Below are 19900 nucleotides of genomic sequence, written 5' to 3' on the forward strand. Positions count from 1 at the left end.
AAAAGGGTTAAATAACTTGCTCAAGGTTCTACCACTAAGAAATGATGAGTCTGGGATTTAAACTCCTGGTAGTCTGGTTCAAGCCTATTGATCTTAATGTTTTTGTTCTGTGTCCACCTCGTGATCCAGGATGAAACCATTAGATTAGACTAATGGGATCCTCTATGTCTTGTTCCCTGTGTCTCCTATCATACTGCCTAGAGCATACTAAGGAACCAATAACTCCTAGTTGACTATATGAAATGATAATTACTAAGAAGAATAAAACTGCATGTTTGAGGATGTTCTGTATAGGTAATTGGGTAATATTAGAAAAAAGAAAAAGCATTGTAAATTTAGAAACCATACAGGTAGCTGGGTGCTGGTGGCTCATGCCTATAATCCTAGCTACTCAGGAGGCTGAGATCTGAGGATTGTGGTTCAAAGCCAGCCTGTGCATGAAATTCCATGAGACTCTTATCTCCAATAAACAGCTCAGAAAACTGGAAGTGGCGCTGTGGCTCAAGTAATAGAGGACCTGCCTTGAGCTGAAGAGCTGAGGGAGAGCACCCAGGGCCAGAGTTCAAGCCCCACGACTGACAAAACAGCAACAACAGCAACAACAAAAAATCATAGAGGCATGATTATATAATCTGCTAACCTAGCAGTATATATTTTTGTTGTTGTTATTCTTTGTGCCAGTCCCGGGGTTTAAACTCAGGGCCTATGTGCTGTTCTGAGCTTTTCTGCTTGAGGTTAGCACTCTCCCACTTGGGCCACAGCTCTACTCCCAGCAGTATATTATATAGATATTCAAATATTATTTATGAAGGCTCTAGCTATCTGTAACTCATCCATGTATGAAAGCTATCTACTTACCAACAAATGCAAATATAAACAGCTGGTGACTTCAATCGGCTTCTTGGTGCTACTAGTTTGTAGATATACATAATATAATCATGATAAACCAGATATACCCAAGCCCTTGTGTACTTGCCTTCATCTTTGTCAGATGGAATTCTAGAGGGGATCCATAGGGTACTCCCCACCAATGCTGGTGAGCTACTGTGACACACACTGGCCCCCAGGTCTGCCTGGCCACACCCTCAGGGACCACTGCCAATGGAATCCCTTAAGTGCTTTACCACTGTCCCCAGAGGATCCCTTTCCCAGAACACTTAGTCTCTGCCCTTCCTGACCTCTCATCAGGTTCCACTGAAGTGTCAGAGAGATACTTGGTAATATAAAGAATTGGGACAATAGCCTTTTCCTTAGCCAACCCAAAGTCTTACAGAAATGATTAGACTGGGGCTGGGAAGGTGACTCATGGTAGAGCGCTTGCCTTGCATGCCTGAGGCCCTGGGTTCGATTCCTCAGCACCACATAAGCAGAAAAATAAAGCCGGAAGTGGCGCTGTAGCTCAAGTGGTAGAGCGCTAGCCTTGAGCTGAAGAGCTGAGGGACAGCGCCCAGGCCCAGAGTTCAGGCTCCACGACCGGACCAAAAAAAAAAAAAACCAAATGATTAGACTGTAGAAAGTAGGTGCTCAGAGGGTGGAGACTTTTTGTGTATTTTGCTTGCTGATGGTTGCTAAAGTGTTTCAACAGTGTATGTCTCAAAGTAGACAGACAACCACTATTGGTTGGAAAGGCAATCACTACTGGAGTGATTCCCGCCTTCGCGTCTCCTATCACTGGAGCCCAAGAGGACAGGTGATGGATGAACACAGTGCGGCAGAACTTCTCCAGGGATGGAAACGCACTCTCTGTACCACAAATGTTTCTCTTCTCACTTGGTTGTTCTGAATCTAGTCCTAGTCTTCCTCCAGTGTCTGTGTCCTAGATGTCTTTATCCTTCTGTTAATAAGCTGAAAGTAAAGGGAACCTACTTGTGGTTTTAGATCCTTGAACAAGATCCTAATCGATCTGATCTAGCTAAACCTAGATCTCAGTTCCCTCTGCCTCCATATCCTCTTACCAGTTATGAAAGACTGGTGGCTGCAGAGCCTGAGAAAGGGCCTGACACAGGCTGCATGGTGAGATTTGAAGAACACTGGTCCACTTTGCCCCTCCCCAACATAGGAGGGGTGTTGGAAAGATGACAGAACAGAGTTGAGGAAACCCAGCTGTCTGTCACTGGCTAGGCCATGACATCCTAAGTGGCCATCATCTCAGTGCTTCACTCTGCCTGCCGTATTCTACTGGTGGGTGTTGAATTAGATGAATTAACAGGCCCCTGGCACATCTCTGTAAAGCCTTGGTACCACATGGACATAGTTTGAAAACTACTTCCTTCGTGTGTGCAGATGTCTTAGTCTGTTTTCTGGTTCTGTAACTGACTGCTACAAGCAGAGTCATTGATAAAGAAAAGAAGTTTATTAAGATTGCAATTCTGAAAATCCAAGAGCCTGACTCTGGCTTCTGGTTGACTTTGAGTAAGGGCCTTCTTTCTCCTGGGAGTTCTCTGCCGTTTCAAGGCAATGCTGTGTTTCCCATGGCTAGACAAAGCAAGCTTGCTCACTTGACACTCTCCTCCTCTTCTCTCAAAGTCACTCATTGCAATCCTGGGCACCACCCCCTTGACCTTACCTAATCCTAATTGTCTCTCCAATGGCTTGACTCCAAATACCATCAACATCTGATTTTGAAGATTAAGTTTCTAGTAAGCTGGGCACTGCAGGGGCTTATCTCTGTAATCCCAATTACTCAGGAAGCTGAGATATGATGATGGAGGTTTGAAGCTAGCCAAGGTAGGAAATTCTGTGACTGTCTCCAATGAACTAGTAGAAAATGGGAAGTGGAGCTGTGGCTCAAGTGGTAGAGTGCCAGACTTGAGCCTAAAGACTAAGGGAGAGCTCTCATGCCCTGAGTTCAAGTCCCATTACAGGCATAAAAATAAAGGTTTTCAGTGTGAGTTTTGGAAGAGACAGACATACAGACCATAGGAGCTGAAGTTATGTTTTGTAAAATATAAATACATACTGTGTTTTTTTCCATCTGAAAAGAACTTTAGAAAAAGCTAATAATTTTGTGATGAACTCCTGTGTAAAATGAACATATCATGATCTCTTTTCCTATGTCTTAGAACCCAACAGCAGGACAGGGAACAGAATGATACAAACACAGAATGGAAGAATTAATGACCTCAAAATGATGTCCAATGACCCCAGACAAGTTTGCAGGTGTCTCTGGGATTCTCTAACTATTCAGCATCTTCTTTTCTTCTTTGAAAGAAAGTTTCTCTTTCGGAGCCTATATTTGGGCCAGACTTTAAAGACTACAAGCCTTGTCTGAGTCCCATGTTATAGGGTTTTATTGCAGTTTTTTTCCCCTTTACTTAGATATGTGTGTTGAGGCATTGACCTTGCAAATATTTAAAAATTCCAAATATAGGTTTATCTTCAGTCCTTTACTGAGGCTGAGGAATAAATAAATACCAAGAGGATATTAATGAACTTAGTGGGAGGAGGAACTTAGTCTCTGGAGAGAACACTGCAGACAGAGGTTTCAAGTTGTAGCAGTGAAACAAATTTAAAAAAGGTTTCCAAGCTTATGTTTAATCTTACTTTATATAGCTGGGGCTTAAGTGGTGTTACTTGGTTTTGGAGACAGCATTTTGCAAAGATATTAAAGAAAATGCTAGACTACAGTGACTGAAATGATGGTGTGTCCTTTCAAAGAGCTGCAATGAAATGATATAAAAGACAGGGCCCAAGACCAGGCATAGTGGTGGACACCTGTAATACCAGCTACTTAGGATTGATAGGGACACAATTTGAAGCGGGACCAAGCAAAATGTTAATGACACCATATCTGAGGAAAAGATGAAAAATGGGGCATGAGGATTTGGCTCAAGTGGTAGAGTGCTTGCCTAGCAAGCTTAAGGCTCTGAGTTCAAGCTGCTCTATCACCAAAACAACAGCAGCAGCAACACGGGAGAGGTATACAGATGGAATGGGAGTGAAAACCTTGGGAACAGCATGCACAACAATTACGATTTCCAAATAGCCTTCTTGCAAAACAATGCTCGCTGGCAAGGAGATTAGGATGGGTTCCTTCCTTCCTTCCTTTCTTTCTTTCTTTGGATGGATTTCTTTCTCTCTCCCTTCCTTCCTTCCTTCCTTCCTTCCTTCCTTCCTTCCTTCCTTCCTTCCTTCCTTCCTTCCTTCCTTCCTTCCTTCCTTCCTTCCCTCCCTACCCCCCTCCCTCCCCCCTCTCTCTTTCTTTCCTTCTTCCTTCCTTCCCCCCCTCTCTCTTTCTTTCCTTCCTTCCCTCCCTCCTTCCCCCTCTCTTTCTTTCTTTCTTTCTTTCCTTCTTTCTTTCTTTCTTCCTTCCCCCCTCTCCTTCCTTCCTTCCTTCCTTACTTCCTTCTTTCCTTCTTTCCTTCCTTCCTTCCTTCCTTCCTTCCTTCCTTCCTTCCTTCCTTCCTTCCTTCCTTCCTTCCTTCCTTCCTTCCTTCCTTCCTTCCTTCCTTCTTTCTTTCTTTCTTGGCTTGAACTCTGGGCCTGGGCACTATCCCTGAGCTCTTCAGCTCAAGGTGAGTGCTTGAGCCATAGCGCCACTTCTGATTTTCTGGAGATACGAGTCTCACAGACTTTCCTCCCTGGTCTGGCTTTGAACTGTGATCCTCAAATCTCAGCCTTCTTTATAGGCATGAGCCACCGGCACCCGGCTTATTTTTAACTTTTTTACGGAAGCATTTTTCTTTTGCCCCCAAATCTCTATGGAAATTTGTTTTCCGTTTTACATGTGTTTGAAAATTTCTCTGACTTTCAGAATGGTTATATGATTCAATGTATTTGAAATTTTAACCTTCCAGAAATTTCACTTGAATCTGGCTAAGTAGTCAGTGTAAAAATTGCAAATTACGTCCAGAAACTCGAAGCCCATACAGTACATATTTAGTGTATGTGCAGTCAAGGATCTCACAGCAGACTTGCCATAGCTCCTGGTTTATGCATTGGTTCTGTCTCCTTGATTTCCTCTGCTCTGTTACTACATTTTCATTTGCTGTTTTCTAGTTCTCTGTAGCTACTTGCATAGGCTGCCTTACCTCTCTAGATAGAAACAGGACTGTAACCCTTGCCTCTCTCTGCAACCCATCTGATCTCAACTTTCCTCCTCCTGTCTCCTATGCTTCAGCCCCACCAGCCTCCTTTCAGACTCCTGGCCTTTCTGAATGGTCTCACGTCAAGAGCTTACCTCATGTAATTGTTCGTCTGTTAACTTCTTATGTCACTGGATTGTTTTCCTTTTCAGTTTAGCTTAAATGCCACCTTCTTGGTCAGGCTGTTAGAGACCAACCCTACCACATAAGCTCTTTGCATTCATTTTCCATGTCAGCGAAAGTTACACAGAGAATGCAGACTTGTTAATAGGCCGTTTTCCAGCATCAAATCTCTACATTCCATAGGGACAAAGCCAATGGCATAGGTCCTCCCCTGCTTGTGTGTAGGCCTTGGCCTTTTCAGATCTGATTGGCCATCAGCATCTTGGCCTTCAGACCCACTTCCTATTTGGGGAGAGTGAGGTATGTGGAATTAATAGGCAAGCACCATGTGTGGAGACACGATGACAAAATACCCTTGTGCAATCCATATACACTAATCACAGAAAAGAAGAGGCAAACACATCATTGTGCTATTTACATTCTTAGTGTGAGTGGTAGTTTGTTGAAACATCGTGTGTGTGTGTGTGTGTGTGTGTGTGTGTGTGTGTGTGTGTATGTATGTATGTGAGGAGGGGGAAGAAAGGGGGAGGAGGAGAGACGGAGAGACAGAGAGAGGGAGAGATTAAAACTGGAGATGGGACTGGAGGGCCTTATGCTAGGTAAGTGCTCTACCACTGAGCCACATCCCCACCCCAAGCCACTTTCTGGCTGAACAATGAAAGAAAGTGATGTTTTGCTTTCTGAAAATGCTCTTCCTCCCCGCAATACTCTGAAGGCCTTTTAGGAAACATTATTCTTCTAATTAGAAAAAGCGGGAAAGTTGTATTAGCCATTCAAATGAATGAATGTACCCATTCTGTGAAATGACAGCTATAGTTTGTCTTCAGAGGTAGTTTTTTTTTTTTTTTCCTGTTCCACAATAATGAAATGGTCTGTCTGCTGGCACAGGAGCTGTGGGCAAGCAGAATGGCCAGGATCTGGCACAGCAGAGTCAAGAATATCTGAGAAGTTCCTTTTGAAAATGAATGGTAGAAGTGTTTTCTGTAGTCAGGATAGCAGAAAAGAAGGAGGAGAATGTGACTTGAGAGTATAAACTTTTAGAAAATTCAGTGTGCATATTTGAACACACAAGTCAGCAGTAGCTGTTCATTGCAACTGGATTATGATTTTTGACCTAGAATAGGACTCTTATTCTGCCAGCCCAGTTTCTTGAGTCCCATGAGTTGTTTTACAACCAAAGTGAACGGGTATGCTTGGCATGTTTAAAATCTCCAGCTCATTCTTCCAGCCTCCATCTGTTTGTTCCTTTCCACCTTTTATAGTAGAGATCACAAGATACTTTGAGTTGTTTTGTCATGAAGTTATACTTTTTGGAATCAATTACAGGATGAAGGCCCACATACCTCTTCTTATTTGTAGTTGTGCTCTGGGGATCACTGATGCAATCTGGTGAATTATGGTGATGTCCAAGCAACATGTCCTGCTGACAAGGTTATGGAACTTCTCAGCCAGTGTTCTATGTTACACCTTTTCTGTTAGAGTTTCTAAACTATATGGGCCATAGCCAGATTCACAACCAGCATAACACAAGCTTCTCAAGTCAACCTGAAAGATACCTAATTCTTTCTTTCCCCCCATTATGTTCTGGGAAGCTTTTACAGAACAGTAGGGGCATAGGTAATATATCATATGGTGGTGCTTTGATATAAACTTTGAAACAGAAAGAGACTATTCATAGCTAAATCCTAAATCCTGTAAGTTGGCTTTAAATGTTTTCTGTGATACAGATTTGGGTGTACAAAGGCCTGCCACAAAAGACTCAACATGTAGTTATTGAGCTGAGGCATAGAGCTTTATATGTTGGAATTTAGATTTTTAGAAAATGCTAGGAAAAGAGAATGGGTATTTTTTTCATTCATGAATGGTTATGAATAGTAGCCTTTTACTGGTTAAAGTAAGTCAAGTAGAAACCATTTCCTTTATAACTTTAGAGATACAATGTTACTGGAGTTCAATGAATTATTGCTGTACTGACTTGTGCTAGGGCAGTGTTTGAAGCAAGAAAGTGATCTCAGAGTTGAAAGGTAGATTTAAAGAAAAATAATTAAGTTTATTTAGATTTATATATTTATTTGCCAGTTTGGGGGCTTGAACTCAAGGCTTTGTGCGCTTACTTGGCCTTTTCTCCCAGAGCCACAGCTCTGCTTTTGGCTTTTTGCTGGTTAATTAGAGATGAGAGTCTCATAAACTTTTCTATCTGGGTTGATTTTTGAGCAAGATCTAAGTAACTAGGATTAGAGTTGTGAACCACCAGTACCTACTTTATTTACATTTTAAAGTCTATGATTGATGCTGGAAATGTCTAGTAAAAATGAATTGGTTGCTACGTCTTTGTTTAAAAGGTGATTATAAATAGGAAATTGTAGATGATAGTCTTCATTTGCATATTAATAATTGATGGAAGAATTTCAAGGTAACTAAATTGTAATTACAAGGTAATTGCAAGGTAATCAAAAAATTCAAAGTATTTTTGTCAGAATGTTAAAAATTCATTTAGGGCCAGCCAGGTGCTGGTGGCTCATATCTTGTAATACTAGCTATTCAGGAGGCTGAGATCTGAGAATTGTGGTTTGATGCTAGCCCTGGCAGAAAAATCCATGAGACTCTTATCTCCAATAAACTACTTAGAAAAAGCTAGAAGTGGCACTGTAGTACAAGTGGTAAGCTCAGGGATAATGCCCAGGCCCAGAGTTCAAGCCCCACGACTGACAAAAAATAAAAAACAAAACTAAACAGCAGCAGCAGCAGCAACAACAACAACAACAAAAACAACTTTAGCTTTACTGCTTTTTTCCATTTCCATATACATTTATAACTTGCCCTAAAACAATTTTTTCTTGCCGGTCCTGGGGCTTGAACTTAGGTCCTAGGTGCTGTACCTGAGCCTCTTTGTGTTCAAGGTAAGCACCCTAACACTTGAGCCATAGCACCACTTCCAGTTTTCTGGTGGTTAATTGGAGATAAGAGTATCACGGACTTTCTTGCCTGGGCTGGCTTTGAACCACAATCCTCAGATCTCAGCTTCCTGAGTAAGTAGGATTATAGACATGATCCACTGGTGCCCAGCTCTAAAGTTTATTGGGCAGTCCATCACTTAAAAATGTTAGAAATACCGAGAATAAGAAACATAGGTCCCATGGTTTCCCTTATTTCCAATAACTAGTATATGTCTGAGACAAACAGAAACAGTCAGATAAGTTGATGTTAGGCGAAATGAACCCCAAGATAAGGATTCAAATGTTTTTTCTTTCTTGCAATTGTTTTAACATATTTATAAGATGATTTCTTTGTTGCTTTGTATGTCCCTCCCTGACAGTATAACCCCTGCTTTCACTGTATTTGATGTTGGTATAATTTGTGGAGGGAAAGGGCAAAAACAAATTGTTTAAATAGGGATACAGGTGGACCTATTGCAACAATGAGATGTACAAGACTTTAGGTCGAAAAACAAACTTTACAACTTCGGCGGCGCGGGGGTGGGGGGGTGGGAAGGGGGATCTCGGGAAGGGATGGGAAGGGGAAACAAAGGAGGAGGCAACAATGCTTAATAAGAAATGTACTCATTATCTTGCCTATGCAATTATAATCCATCTGTACAGTAGTTTCACAATTAAAAAAATAATTGTTCATTATTTCTTTTTTAATTATCTTTAGCAAGGAGCTAAAAGATTTCCACTTAATCAAGCAGTTTATGAATACAATGCATCTTGAGTGGAACTAATCAAGAATAATTTGTACATGATAACACTATTATTGTGTACCTTATAATATAGAATATGTTTTCTTTCTGTGAAACTGTTCCATTTTAAATTTAGAGAAGTTAATTTTGAATTGCAAAGCGTCTGACACAACTGTTACAATTTTATGTCTAAGGCTATCACTTTCCATTTCTTGGCTACACATTGGTTTGTAGAGTCCCGTGCTCTTGCTTATCTGCTTTTGTAAAAAGGTCCTGTGGATTTTATCACTTTGAGTGAGGAGAAACACTATTTTGTTGTCTGTGCCTGAATTATGAAATTGACATGCAGTGTCCAATCACCGTTGGAGTTTGAAAGTATTGACGTGATTGGCCATTGGTCATGATGTACACCTGTTACTCATGAAATAATTTGAGGACCAAAGAGGTAGCAATGAAGTTTGTATTAAATATATTACAGTCCCTGAAATTCAGGCATATTGGAAGTGAAGAGTACCTGTATTCCAGTGATCAATCATTCATAGCACATATAAATCTTGGTCTAGCTCCCCTTGCTTTTTACCAAGTATACACTAAGCTCATCCAATGTGGCCAAACTGATTGAGAAATTCAACTCAAAACTGAACTGTGACTTTGGAAGTCATTGACTCAAACGTTGACTTCCTGTTCTTTTATCCAGAACCTCACAGAGCAGACCTGACAGTCTTTTCTAGACCACACCAGTGTGAATGGTTTAGACGTGATGTTTCACATCACGGGCAATTTCTGGGTTGTGACCATAGTTAATTTATTTTCCAATGCTCTCCTTCCTCTGTTCCCTCTCTTCTTTCCTGGCCAACCTTTTCCCTCCTACTTCTGTCTCCAGGTTCTACTGGTCTTTCCTTCGGCATTGTATTACTTCATATTTCTTTCCATGCCTATGGTTTTCAACTTGTCTGCCAATTATGATGATAGTTTCCTAACTGACTTAAACCATCTTTGTCACTTTCGTTTTCAACTAATCCTGCTGCCACACCCAGAGTACTCCTTCCAAACACTCATCAACCTTGCTTAATCCTCTTCTTGAAGTCCATAGAGTAGCTCACTCATTACAGAATAAAATCTAAACCACTTAGTGGGCCATTAGTAACTTCCACAGTCAGACTCAAACCTACTTCTTCCAGTTTATCACTGGATACCTTTCCCTTCTCTGAGGAACTGTAGTTTTAGCAAGATGGATTTATTCACTATCTTCTCCCTCGTTTATTTATACTAGTGTCTCCATAGCATAGCATGCACTTTCCTGCATTCTGAATCTTGTCAGTCTTAAGGACCTGTCCCAGATGATCTCTCTCTTTGGAAAGTGCTTTTTGGATTTCCTAGAAACAACTTTTCTTTTCTCAGAACTTCTATTTATATTTCATATTCCATTTATATTTCACATTTTCCAATTGTGAGTTATTTTCTGATTTGTATTTCTAGTTATATATTGTCTAAACTCATGCTTTTTAAGCATTTGAAGGGTAGAGACTTCTCTACTACAGAATGGCATTTGATAAAGTGATAGGCACAAATAGTTCAGGCCTTCATTATTTCTTCTAGAGGTACATGCTACAGGTAAATTATTACAAGACACATTCTCTGACTTCATTTAATTCTAGTGGAGTGATGATACATGCAGAGATGCAGCTGGACAGTAGTTGTATAGGAAGATTTGTATGTGGCATGATGGTAATGAATGAACTCCTATGCAGAAGTGAGGGTTAAGTAGGAAGGTAGGTAGCTGAAGGGGGCCAGATAAGAAGTATTTCAGGTGAAGGATTCCACATGGAAAAAGTTGAAGACTGTAAAGTTTAGTGAATTATGTTATTATGCACAATGAGGTATATTCATAAGTGATGAAGATGCAGAAAGAACAAAGGCCTAGGAATGGAAAAGAAGTAGATAGAAATGTCTACAGTATGGGAAGGAAGATGATGAGTGAAGGATTAGGCATCTTGAATTTGAGATATTGTGGGACATCTACATGGAAATATGTAGTACTAGATAGTTTGAATCTCAGAAGAAAGCTTTGTTCCGGAAGCTCAGCAGGAAATTGTTAGAGGTTTGGGTGACTTGAGCATATGAAATCATAGAGGAGTGTGGAGCGTTAGTGAAGACTTTTAAGATTGAATCATGAAATCTATCAATATTTAACGAATATTAAAGTGAGATAGGAAAGAACAAAGGAACAGAATAGTAAGATGCCACATAAATGAAGGAAGACTGAAATCCATCCATTGGATTTAGGAACATGGAGACCACCAGTGACCTTACTAAGAATAGTTTCTGTGGAGAAGAGTAGAGGAAGGGAGGTCATAGCTTACCCTTCCCTTATGGTGTGTTGGGAAGTTAGCAATTGTTTTTCTGAAAAAATATGGTCATAGAAGAGGATTTAATAAGAGTAAGATATGGAAGAAATCATCATTGAGAAGAGGCTTTACTTTTTTAAAGTTGACAGTTTAAAGCAGATAAATGTGATAGTTTTTAAAGGATAAGAAGAATTCTGAAATTCTTTACCTGACTAAAAACATCAGATTGCCCATATATAAACTAATGACTTCCCTCAAGCCTTTTGGAAAACAAGAATAAGTCAAGCCAAAACTAAGTAGACAGAAAGAAATAGTAAAGACCATGACTGAAATTAGTGAAGTGGAAACTTAAAGAATGATCCAAACAATCACTGAAATAAATTTTTTTGAAATGAAAAACAAGATCCACAAACCCTTATTGAAGCTGACCAAAAGAGAGAAACTAGAATTAATAAAATTAGAGATGAAAAAGTATTATAACAAAAAACACCAGTGAAATTCAGAGAATCATTAGGGACTATTAAAAAACTGTATTTCAATATACTGGAAAATCTAGAAGAACAAAAAATTTATATACACACATGACCTATGAAACAAGAATATGTAAGCAACTTGATCACCTTTATAATGAGCAATGAAATTGAGGCAGTGATTAGTCTTCCAACTCAGAAAAGCCAGGACTGGATGGATTTAATGATGAATTCTACCAGACCTTCAAAGAGTAACCAAATACCAGTGCATCTCAAATTAGAACGCAGAGTAGAAAACAAAAGCCTGGAGCTGGTGGATATGCCTGTAATCCTACCTACTTGAGCTTTAGAGATTGAGAGAATTTGGGTTTGAGTGCAGCTCTAGCATAAGTTTCACAAGATCCCTTCTCAACCAGTAGCTGAGAGCAGTGTAGTGTTACTGCCATTTCTAACCTATTAAGGAGTTTGATATCAAGAGAACTGTGATTCCAGACAGTCTGGATGAAAAGTTTGCAAGACTCCAGTGCAGTAGAAGAATCTGGACGTGGTGGTGGACATTTGTCATGCCTGCTGTGGCAGGGAACATAAAATAGTATGACTGTGGTCCAGCTATGGGTTTGGCTAAAAAGCAAGACCTTATTTCAAAATTACCAGTGCAAAACATGGGACCGGAAGCGTGGTTCACTGAGGATGCCTGCCTAACAAGGTTGAGGCACTGAGTTCAAAATCTAGTACTGAAAAAAAAAAAAAAAGCCAAGGAATGCTACCAAACATATCAATGCAGCCAGGAGTACCTGACACCCAAACTTGACAAAAATACAGCCAAAAATGAAAACTAGATACCAATTTTTTGATGAAAAGACACAAACATTTTTCAGTGAAGAATCTGACAACCGAGTAGGTAATGAATAATAAGAATTCTTCAGCTAAGTATTTACCTGAGTTTACCATTTCTAAAGCCAGTGGGAATGTAATGGCTGTAATGTTAATGGCTTGTGTTTCTGGAGGGTTTGATTGGTTGGTTTCAGAAACTAACTCTCCATATTTCCTCTTCCCTTGCAGTAATCTGCCATCTTCCATGTATGAATGGTGGACAGTGCAGTTCAAGGGACAAATGTCAATGCCCTCCAAACTTCACAGGAAAGCTTTGTCAGATCCCAGTCCATGGTGCCAGTGTGCCTAAACTTTACCAACATTCCCAACAGCCAGGTAAAGCACTGGGCACACATGTCATCCATTCCACACATACCTTGCCTCTAACCATGACCAGCCAACAAGGAGTCAAAGGTAAGCTTTTTGTTATTGTCCTTTTGCCCATTGATCCCACAGACCCCTGTGAACCTGTCAAAGCCAAAGAGAAGCGAGGTCTCTTTGATGGCCAGGGCTGGTATTGAAACCAAAAGGTGTGTGCAACCTTGTGTCTGAGGACTCAAAATAGAGACAGCATGGGGGCCCAAGCATGTGGTTACAGAACTTTCTTGGCCATGAAGGACTACAGTGTTGGAAATAAGAAAATGAAAAAGAGTCTATCCTTTTCTAGTGACTCTTGCCACTAACATGGGATTGCACAATGCTGTCTTGATGTGGCTGGGGAACAAAGAGGAGCAACTTGAGGGTGACCCCCACAGTACCAATAAAGTAGTGGGGCCTTTCAGCCCCCGTCCGTCCATGAGTTGTAATTGAAGAGAGGTTGGTTTTAGTGCTCAATGGTCACATGATCTCTGCTCATCTGTAGAGGAAGGTAAACTGGGTCACTTGGAGCTCAGAAATCCTGTGACTAATTCATTTTTTTAAACCTGGCATCTTTATAAGTACACATTTTTTTTTTTAAAGTGGGGGTCAGAGAAATGTTACTGGCTCTTATTCTTTAAAACCTGAATTGTTGTATCAGAAAATGAGATTTTGTTTTAAACGGGAAGAGATTCATTCCATCTGGTTACAGGTATAAAAATCACCATTTTTTGGTATTGTGTGTGTGTGTGTGTGTATGTGTGTGTGTGTGTGTGTATGTGTGCACGTCATTAGCACAAAAGAATTTACACATTGTGTTTTTTTTATGGACAAGACAATTGTGCTTGGTAAGCCTGAATCTCTGGAAAAATGCAAGTATTGTCATTTCTACAGTGGGGAATCTTTGAAAATAAATAATTAAATTCTAGAGTTTTGATGCCTTTGATAAGAATTCTAATCTATGTTAATGAGCAGCATACATTTCAGAATTTTATGACTTGAGGGAAATGGATATTTTTGTTTCATAAGTATGTTTCTGCAAGAAGTTTTTTTGGTCTTTTTTTTGTACTGGGGTTTGAAATCAAGGCTTTGTGGTAGATCAGCTGGTGTTCTACTACTTGAGCCACAGTTCTGGTCTGGCTTTTTGCTGCTTATTTGGGAGATTGTAGTTCTCAGATGTTTTCTTCCCAGACTAGCCTTGAAATACAATCCTAAGGATCTCAGCCTTCTGAGCAAGGATTACAGGTGTGAGCTGTTGGCTCCTGGCTGTTTTGTGTCTTGCTATGTAGCCCAGGATGACTTCAAACTTGTCCACTATCTCAGCCTTCCACGTGCCTGAATCATAAAGGTGTGCCACCATGCCAGCCTTGTTTGAGATTTTAATATCTCTAAAATTGCAATTTCATTTAAAAAATTATTTCATTGTAAAGATGCTGGACATAAGGGTTACAGTTACATGAGTAAGGTAATGGGTACATTTCTTGTCCAGCAGTGTTACTCCCTCCTTTGTTTTTCTCCTACTATCCCTTCCCTCCCCCACCTCTCCCCATTCCCCCTACCCCCGAAGTTGTAAAGTTCATTTCCAACATATGCAATTTCATTTTTAAATACACAAATTAAGGTATAAGGCCTTATTGTATATATCTTCTGAGTCTTTTTGTCTTCTCATGATTTCAAAATTAATTACATAACAATGAATGGACAAGCTACATCAATTTCGTTGGTATTAATTTGCCAAGTACTACTAAGGCCACTGGATAGGCTAGGCCACTGGCAACATGGGTTCTTTATCTTAATCTTAATTACTAATATGAACTTTCAGAGCACAGAGAAATGGCTAAGAATGGATGAAAGCAGTCTCGGGGTTCAAAGAGGCCTTGCCTAAAGGCAAGAACAGAAACATGTAAAGAAAGATACTGCCAGTGGTCAGATAAGAGTCTAGTAATGAACCTAGGCACAGATAGCTCTGGTTCAAGGTGAAGAGCTGCTTTCATAGCCCTTGCTTGATCATTTTGACCATTGTGCCACACAGAAAGATACACTTTAAATTCACCTAATTTATCCCATGTACCATACCTATCCATGCATCTATGTGTCCTTACGTAGAACTTACTTCACATTAAAAAATTTCTGACTTGTCTCACACTTAGCCATGACTGACAAAACTTCCTCCCAATCTGTTTCAGTGAAATTTCCTCCCAACATAGTTAACATCCACGTGAAGCACCCTCCTGAGGCTTCCGTCCAGATACATCAGGTTTCAAGAATTGATGGCCCCACTGGACAGAAGGTAAAGGAATCTCAGCCAGGCCAGTCCCAAGTATCATACCAAGGGCTCCCTGCCCAGAAGACCCAGACGGCGCACTCCACATACCCTCACCAGCAGCTCCTCCCACACGTCTATCCGGTGGCTGCCAAGACACAGCTTGGCCGCTGCTTCCAGGAAACCATCGGGTCACAGGTAAGCAACACAGCTCAGCCTGTTTCAGTGGTAAATTCTAGATCGTTCTACTAAAAACAACAAAAACCAAAACCAAATAGACCTCATAAAAATGATTTTCTAGAGAAGGGGTTGGCAGACAGTGAGCCATAGGCCTGTTTGTTTAAATAAAGTTTTATTGGAATAGAGCCATGCTTGTTCACTTACAGATTGTCTAATGGCCAGTTTTCATGCTGAGATGATAATACTGAATAGTTTCAATAAAGTCACATGGCCTGTAACACCTAAAATATTTACTCTGTGGCCCCTAGAATGGAAAAATCGATGATCTGTCATGTGTAGAGTAACAGTAAGTAGTGAACTTTCAGAGATATTGCTTAAAGTTTATGATTATTCTTATTTTTTAGTGAGGGTGAACTGGGTAGAAAACATGTGCCAGGCAAGAAGAACAAAAGGAACATTCTGCAAAGATGTTAGCGTATATTTGCGCATTTTGTCACAATTTGCATGTTAGTAGATACATCTGAATTTTGAACCTATTAGGCAGTAGTGATTCATAGAATTAAGATTTCAATCTTAATTCTTTCATTTTCTTCTGAAAAATGTAGTAACTAAAACAGCAAAGCATAGATTTATTTTTAACTCAAGGTCTCATACTTGCTCAGCTTGCTTGCTTGGCTGGTACCCTCCCACTTGAGCCATGCCTCTAGTTCTGCTTTTTAGTTAGTTAGTTTGGAGGTGGAGACTGGCAGACTCACTTGCCCAGGTTGATCTCAAACCCTGACCCTCCACATCTTACCCTCTAGAGTAGCTAGAATTATAGATATGAACCTGCTGCATGGATTGTTTGAAGTGTGTTTTAATAGTCATTGGACTTGCTATAACTTTAGCGCTCTGTGTGTGTGTGTGTGTGTGTGTGTGTGTGTGTGTGTGTGTGTGTGTGTGTGTGTGTGTGTGTGCAGAGAGAGGGGATGTATGTACGTGAGTATAGTAGAATCAATCGCTCCTGCTTTAGAAGCCTGGAAAATACTCTTTCATATTGAGTAAGCTGATGTAGTATTACTACCTTTAACTCCTTAAAGGTAGCAGGGAAAGTGGGTCTGTTAGACCTGAAAGGAGGGCAGCAAGTGGGAAAGTAAAGAGGATTATGGAGAGCTTCAAGACCTTACTTAGAGCCCTGAGTCTAGCACTTGGCAAGGAACCAGCTTCTTATCTTCAAAATAGAGGCAAGAATAACAGTGCTCATGAGGTAAGATTAAACAAAATAATTAATGTGAAGTCCTACTTTGTAAATGTCATGGAACAATGCCAATAGTAGCTTAGTAGACACTGATAAAATCATGCTTAAAAAATAGTCAGAGTAGGTGGTTGCTTATAGTTATGTCATACAACTTCAGTGAGAAAAGGAAGCCCTCCATCTTCCAGATGCAATCTTTCTCTGCCTGTGGATACCCGAAATGTCCACCACATGGAAGGCTGTGGTTAATCTTGATTTTCAATTTCACTGGATGGGGAAACTCATAGATTAGTGAAGCACAGACCTGGGTATGTTGTGAGGGTGTTTCTAGGGAAGATTAGATCACAAGGACTCTGACCTAATCAAATACTGAACCCCCTGATGGGCAAATTTGAATAGACTAGGGGGTGGTGGTAGAACTGTGGATCTGAGGCTCTTGGAGGAAGTAAGTCATTGGGTGTGGTTTTGGGAGATGTGTCTTGCTGTGGCCCCTTCCTATCACTGCTTCCTAGCTGCCATGCCCTGCTGCCACGCTGTACCTCCCTGACCCTCAGAAACATGGAACCAGCCTACCATGACTGCAACCTCTGAAACTATAAGCCAAGATAATCATTCCTGCCTTGAGTTATTTGCTAAGGTATTTTGTCACCATGACAAGAAGTCTGACATAGCTTTTTTACTTCTCCACTGGACTCCAAATTAACAAATGTTTTGGGAGAGAAGGAGCATCATTCACTTACATGCATCTAGTTTTTGTTTTGTTTTGTTTTACTAGATATCTCTGCTGAGGGCCTAGGTAGGATAGAGAATGAACAAGAACTGTGAAGCTGAAGTTAAACTTCTTAACTTCGTGATGTACTCCCAGACTGACTTTGGAGTCAGAGGATGAATTTGGTGCCATTTGCATTGTTTAGTCATTCCAGCTTAGGTTGCTCATAGTGAAGGGAAAAAGCAGATCCTTTTAAAACTGTGTGCCCAGTACCTTTCTCCCCAGTTTCCAAGTTGGAACACAGATGATACAAGGCATGAAAATGAGACATAGCAAACTTGTTATTCTTCTATAATATTAGGCAGCTGGTGCTAACTAGATGGGAGCAAATTATTTACTTATAAATCTCAACTGGACGATACCCTTGAATTGTATAATGAATGGAGTTAACCAAATCCTTCATACTTGCAACGTTATCTGGATATGTCTCTGACTTTTGGTCTGAATGGTCCAGACAGTGATCTCAGTTCTTAATTCTTTTTGCATGTGTGGTTACCAACACAAAGCTTCAAAATAAGACCTGTTTTCAGGATGCATTTTCATGTCTGCTTGTTTGTCTTCATGTTTGTGAGAAGTGTTGCTAAATCCTTATGATTACTTGAGGTAGTTTGTCCAATTAGGACAAGCACTTAAACAAATGCACTACTCATAAATAACCATCAATTGCATATGTCCTAAAAATGGTAGATAACACTTGTACTTTCTGTCATTGGTTTGCAAACATAGGCACTGTATAGATGTACAGGGAGATTTTAGTAGAACACACACACACACACACACACCCATATATACACACACACACCACCACCACCACCACCATTCAAACAAATCTACATACATACTATTGCTTTTCTCATTAAGAGCACTTTTACTTGTTGCAGGTTGTAACCATTGAACCCCGTAATGGCATGGTAACCACTAAGCACCTGTGTTGATGTGTTCCTGTGAGAGATTATATGCAAAATAAACTTGGCAGAAATAGTCCTTATTTCTGTGGTACAATCTAATAAGTAAGATCATTAACTTGGGATTGGAAAGAATATATACTGCATAGAATGTCATAATTGTTTGGATGATGGAAGATGATGAACAGTGGGTAAGGAAATGAAATTTACATAGAGAAAAGGGTGAACACTAAACGGAGGTAAGAGGATATTGCCAGAAGAAGATGAAAGAGGACTCAGAGGAGGTCAGAGACGTAAGACAGCGTGGGCTTCCTCCCAACATTTGCATAAATGGTAATCCTGTTACACCTGTGGCATAGAATAGAAGGGATGACTTGGTGGCCAGATCAAAGAGTTCCAGAACTTCCTTGACCAAGCACCCCAGCTCAACACTGTCAGTAAGCGACAACCTAATATTATATGCCTCCTCACGTGACCAAGATGATTTTTACAACACCATTCTTAAAGTGTTCTTGTCAAAAACATCTAGGCTGGACATCAGTGGCTCACATCAGTAGTCCTAACGACTCAGGAAGCTGAGATCTGGAAGATGGTGATTCAAAGCTAGGCAGAAAATCCCATGAGAAAGCAGAGTTGAAGGCATGGCTTATGTAGTAGAACAAGAAAGCCAAGCAAGCACAAGGCTCTGAATTCAAACCCCAGTACCACCAGAAAACAAAAATCTAACCTGAATCTAATCAAATGTTTATACATGCCTACATCTGTCAGGGAACAAGAACACTGAGGATAAAGAAAGAAGCCAAAAATGTCACATATAGAAAAAAAAAAAAGATTTGTACTAGAAACAAAAGTGAGATGACTTTTCTAGAAAGAAACTAAAGAAATACAACAACAGTCAGGTGCCAGTGGCTCAGCCTATAATCCTAGCTACTCAGGAGGCTGAGATCTGAGGATCACAGTTCAAAGGCAGCCCAGGCAGGAAAGTCCAAGAGACTCTTATTTCCAATTAACCACAAGAAAACCAGAAGTGGTGCTGGGCTCAAGTGGTAGAACACTGGCCTTGAGCTGAAGAGCTGAGGGACAGCACCCAGGCCCAGAATTCAAACCCCACAGTGACCAAAAAATAATGTGAGATACAACAACAAATATGAGGTATGAATCTTCATTAAATTGGGGTTTAAAAAACAAAAAACCAACCCAGAGATCATTTGGAGAATAATTGGTGGAATTTGAATAAGAACTAGTTATTAAATGGTATTTGGGGATGATCAAGTTTCTTCTGTGAAACAAAAATTCAGATAGCTGAATCTGAGAAATTTTAGGGGTGAAGTTTGTTAATGTCTACAATTTATTTTCAAGTGTATTTCACACATTAAAAATGAAAAGACAGCAATTATTTTTAAGTGAGGTCTATATTCAGGTGATCATTGTTGTAGTCTTGGAACAGATCAGCATACTTAAAAATTTCCTAGATTTGTAACTATAATAATATGGCTTTTAAACCGAGTTTAAAAATGCAGACTTAATGCATTTAATATGTTTTCTATGTATGTGGCTTGAACTCAGGGCATTGCGTTCTAGCTCAGTTTTTTCATCTACACTGGCATTCTACCAT

General features: G+C 40.2%; 1 protein-coding gene across 11 annotated transcripts in view; it reads left to right on the forward strand.

Annotated features, from left to right (window-relative positions):
- The window catches only part of Ltbp1 (latent transforming growth factor beta binding protein 1), a 400428-nt gene that overhangs the window by 205761 nt on the left and 174767 nt on the right, over positions 1 to 19900 (forward strand). For all 11 annotated transcript variants that reach the window (XM_042696612.1, XM_042696614.1, XM_042696613.1 and 8 more), the window contains 2 exons: positions 12767 to 12991; positions 15121 to 15395. In XM_042696612.1, the coding sequence (XP_042552546.1) occupies positions 12767 to 12991; positions 15121 to 15395 (500 nt within the window). The remainder of the gene's footprint in view (positions 1 to 12766; positions 12992 to 15120; positions 15396 to 19900) is intronic.

This window comes from Dipodomys spectabilis, unplaced genomic scaffold (genome assembly GCF_019054845.1).
Source record: "Dipodomys spectabilis isolate Male_0828 unplaced genomic scaffold, ASM1905484v1 ptg000210l, whole genome shotgun sequence".
In the NCBI taxonomy this organism is placed as follows: domain Eukaryota; kingdom Metazoa; phylum Chordata; class Mammalia; order Rodentia; family Heteromyidae; genus Dipodomys; species Dipodomys spectabilis.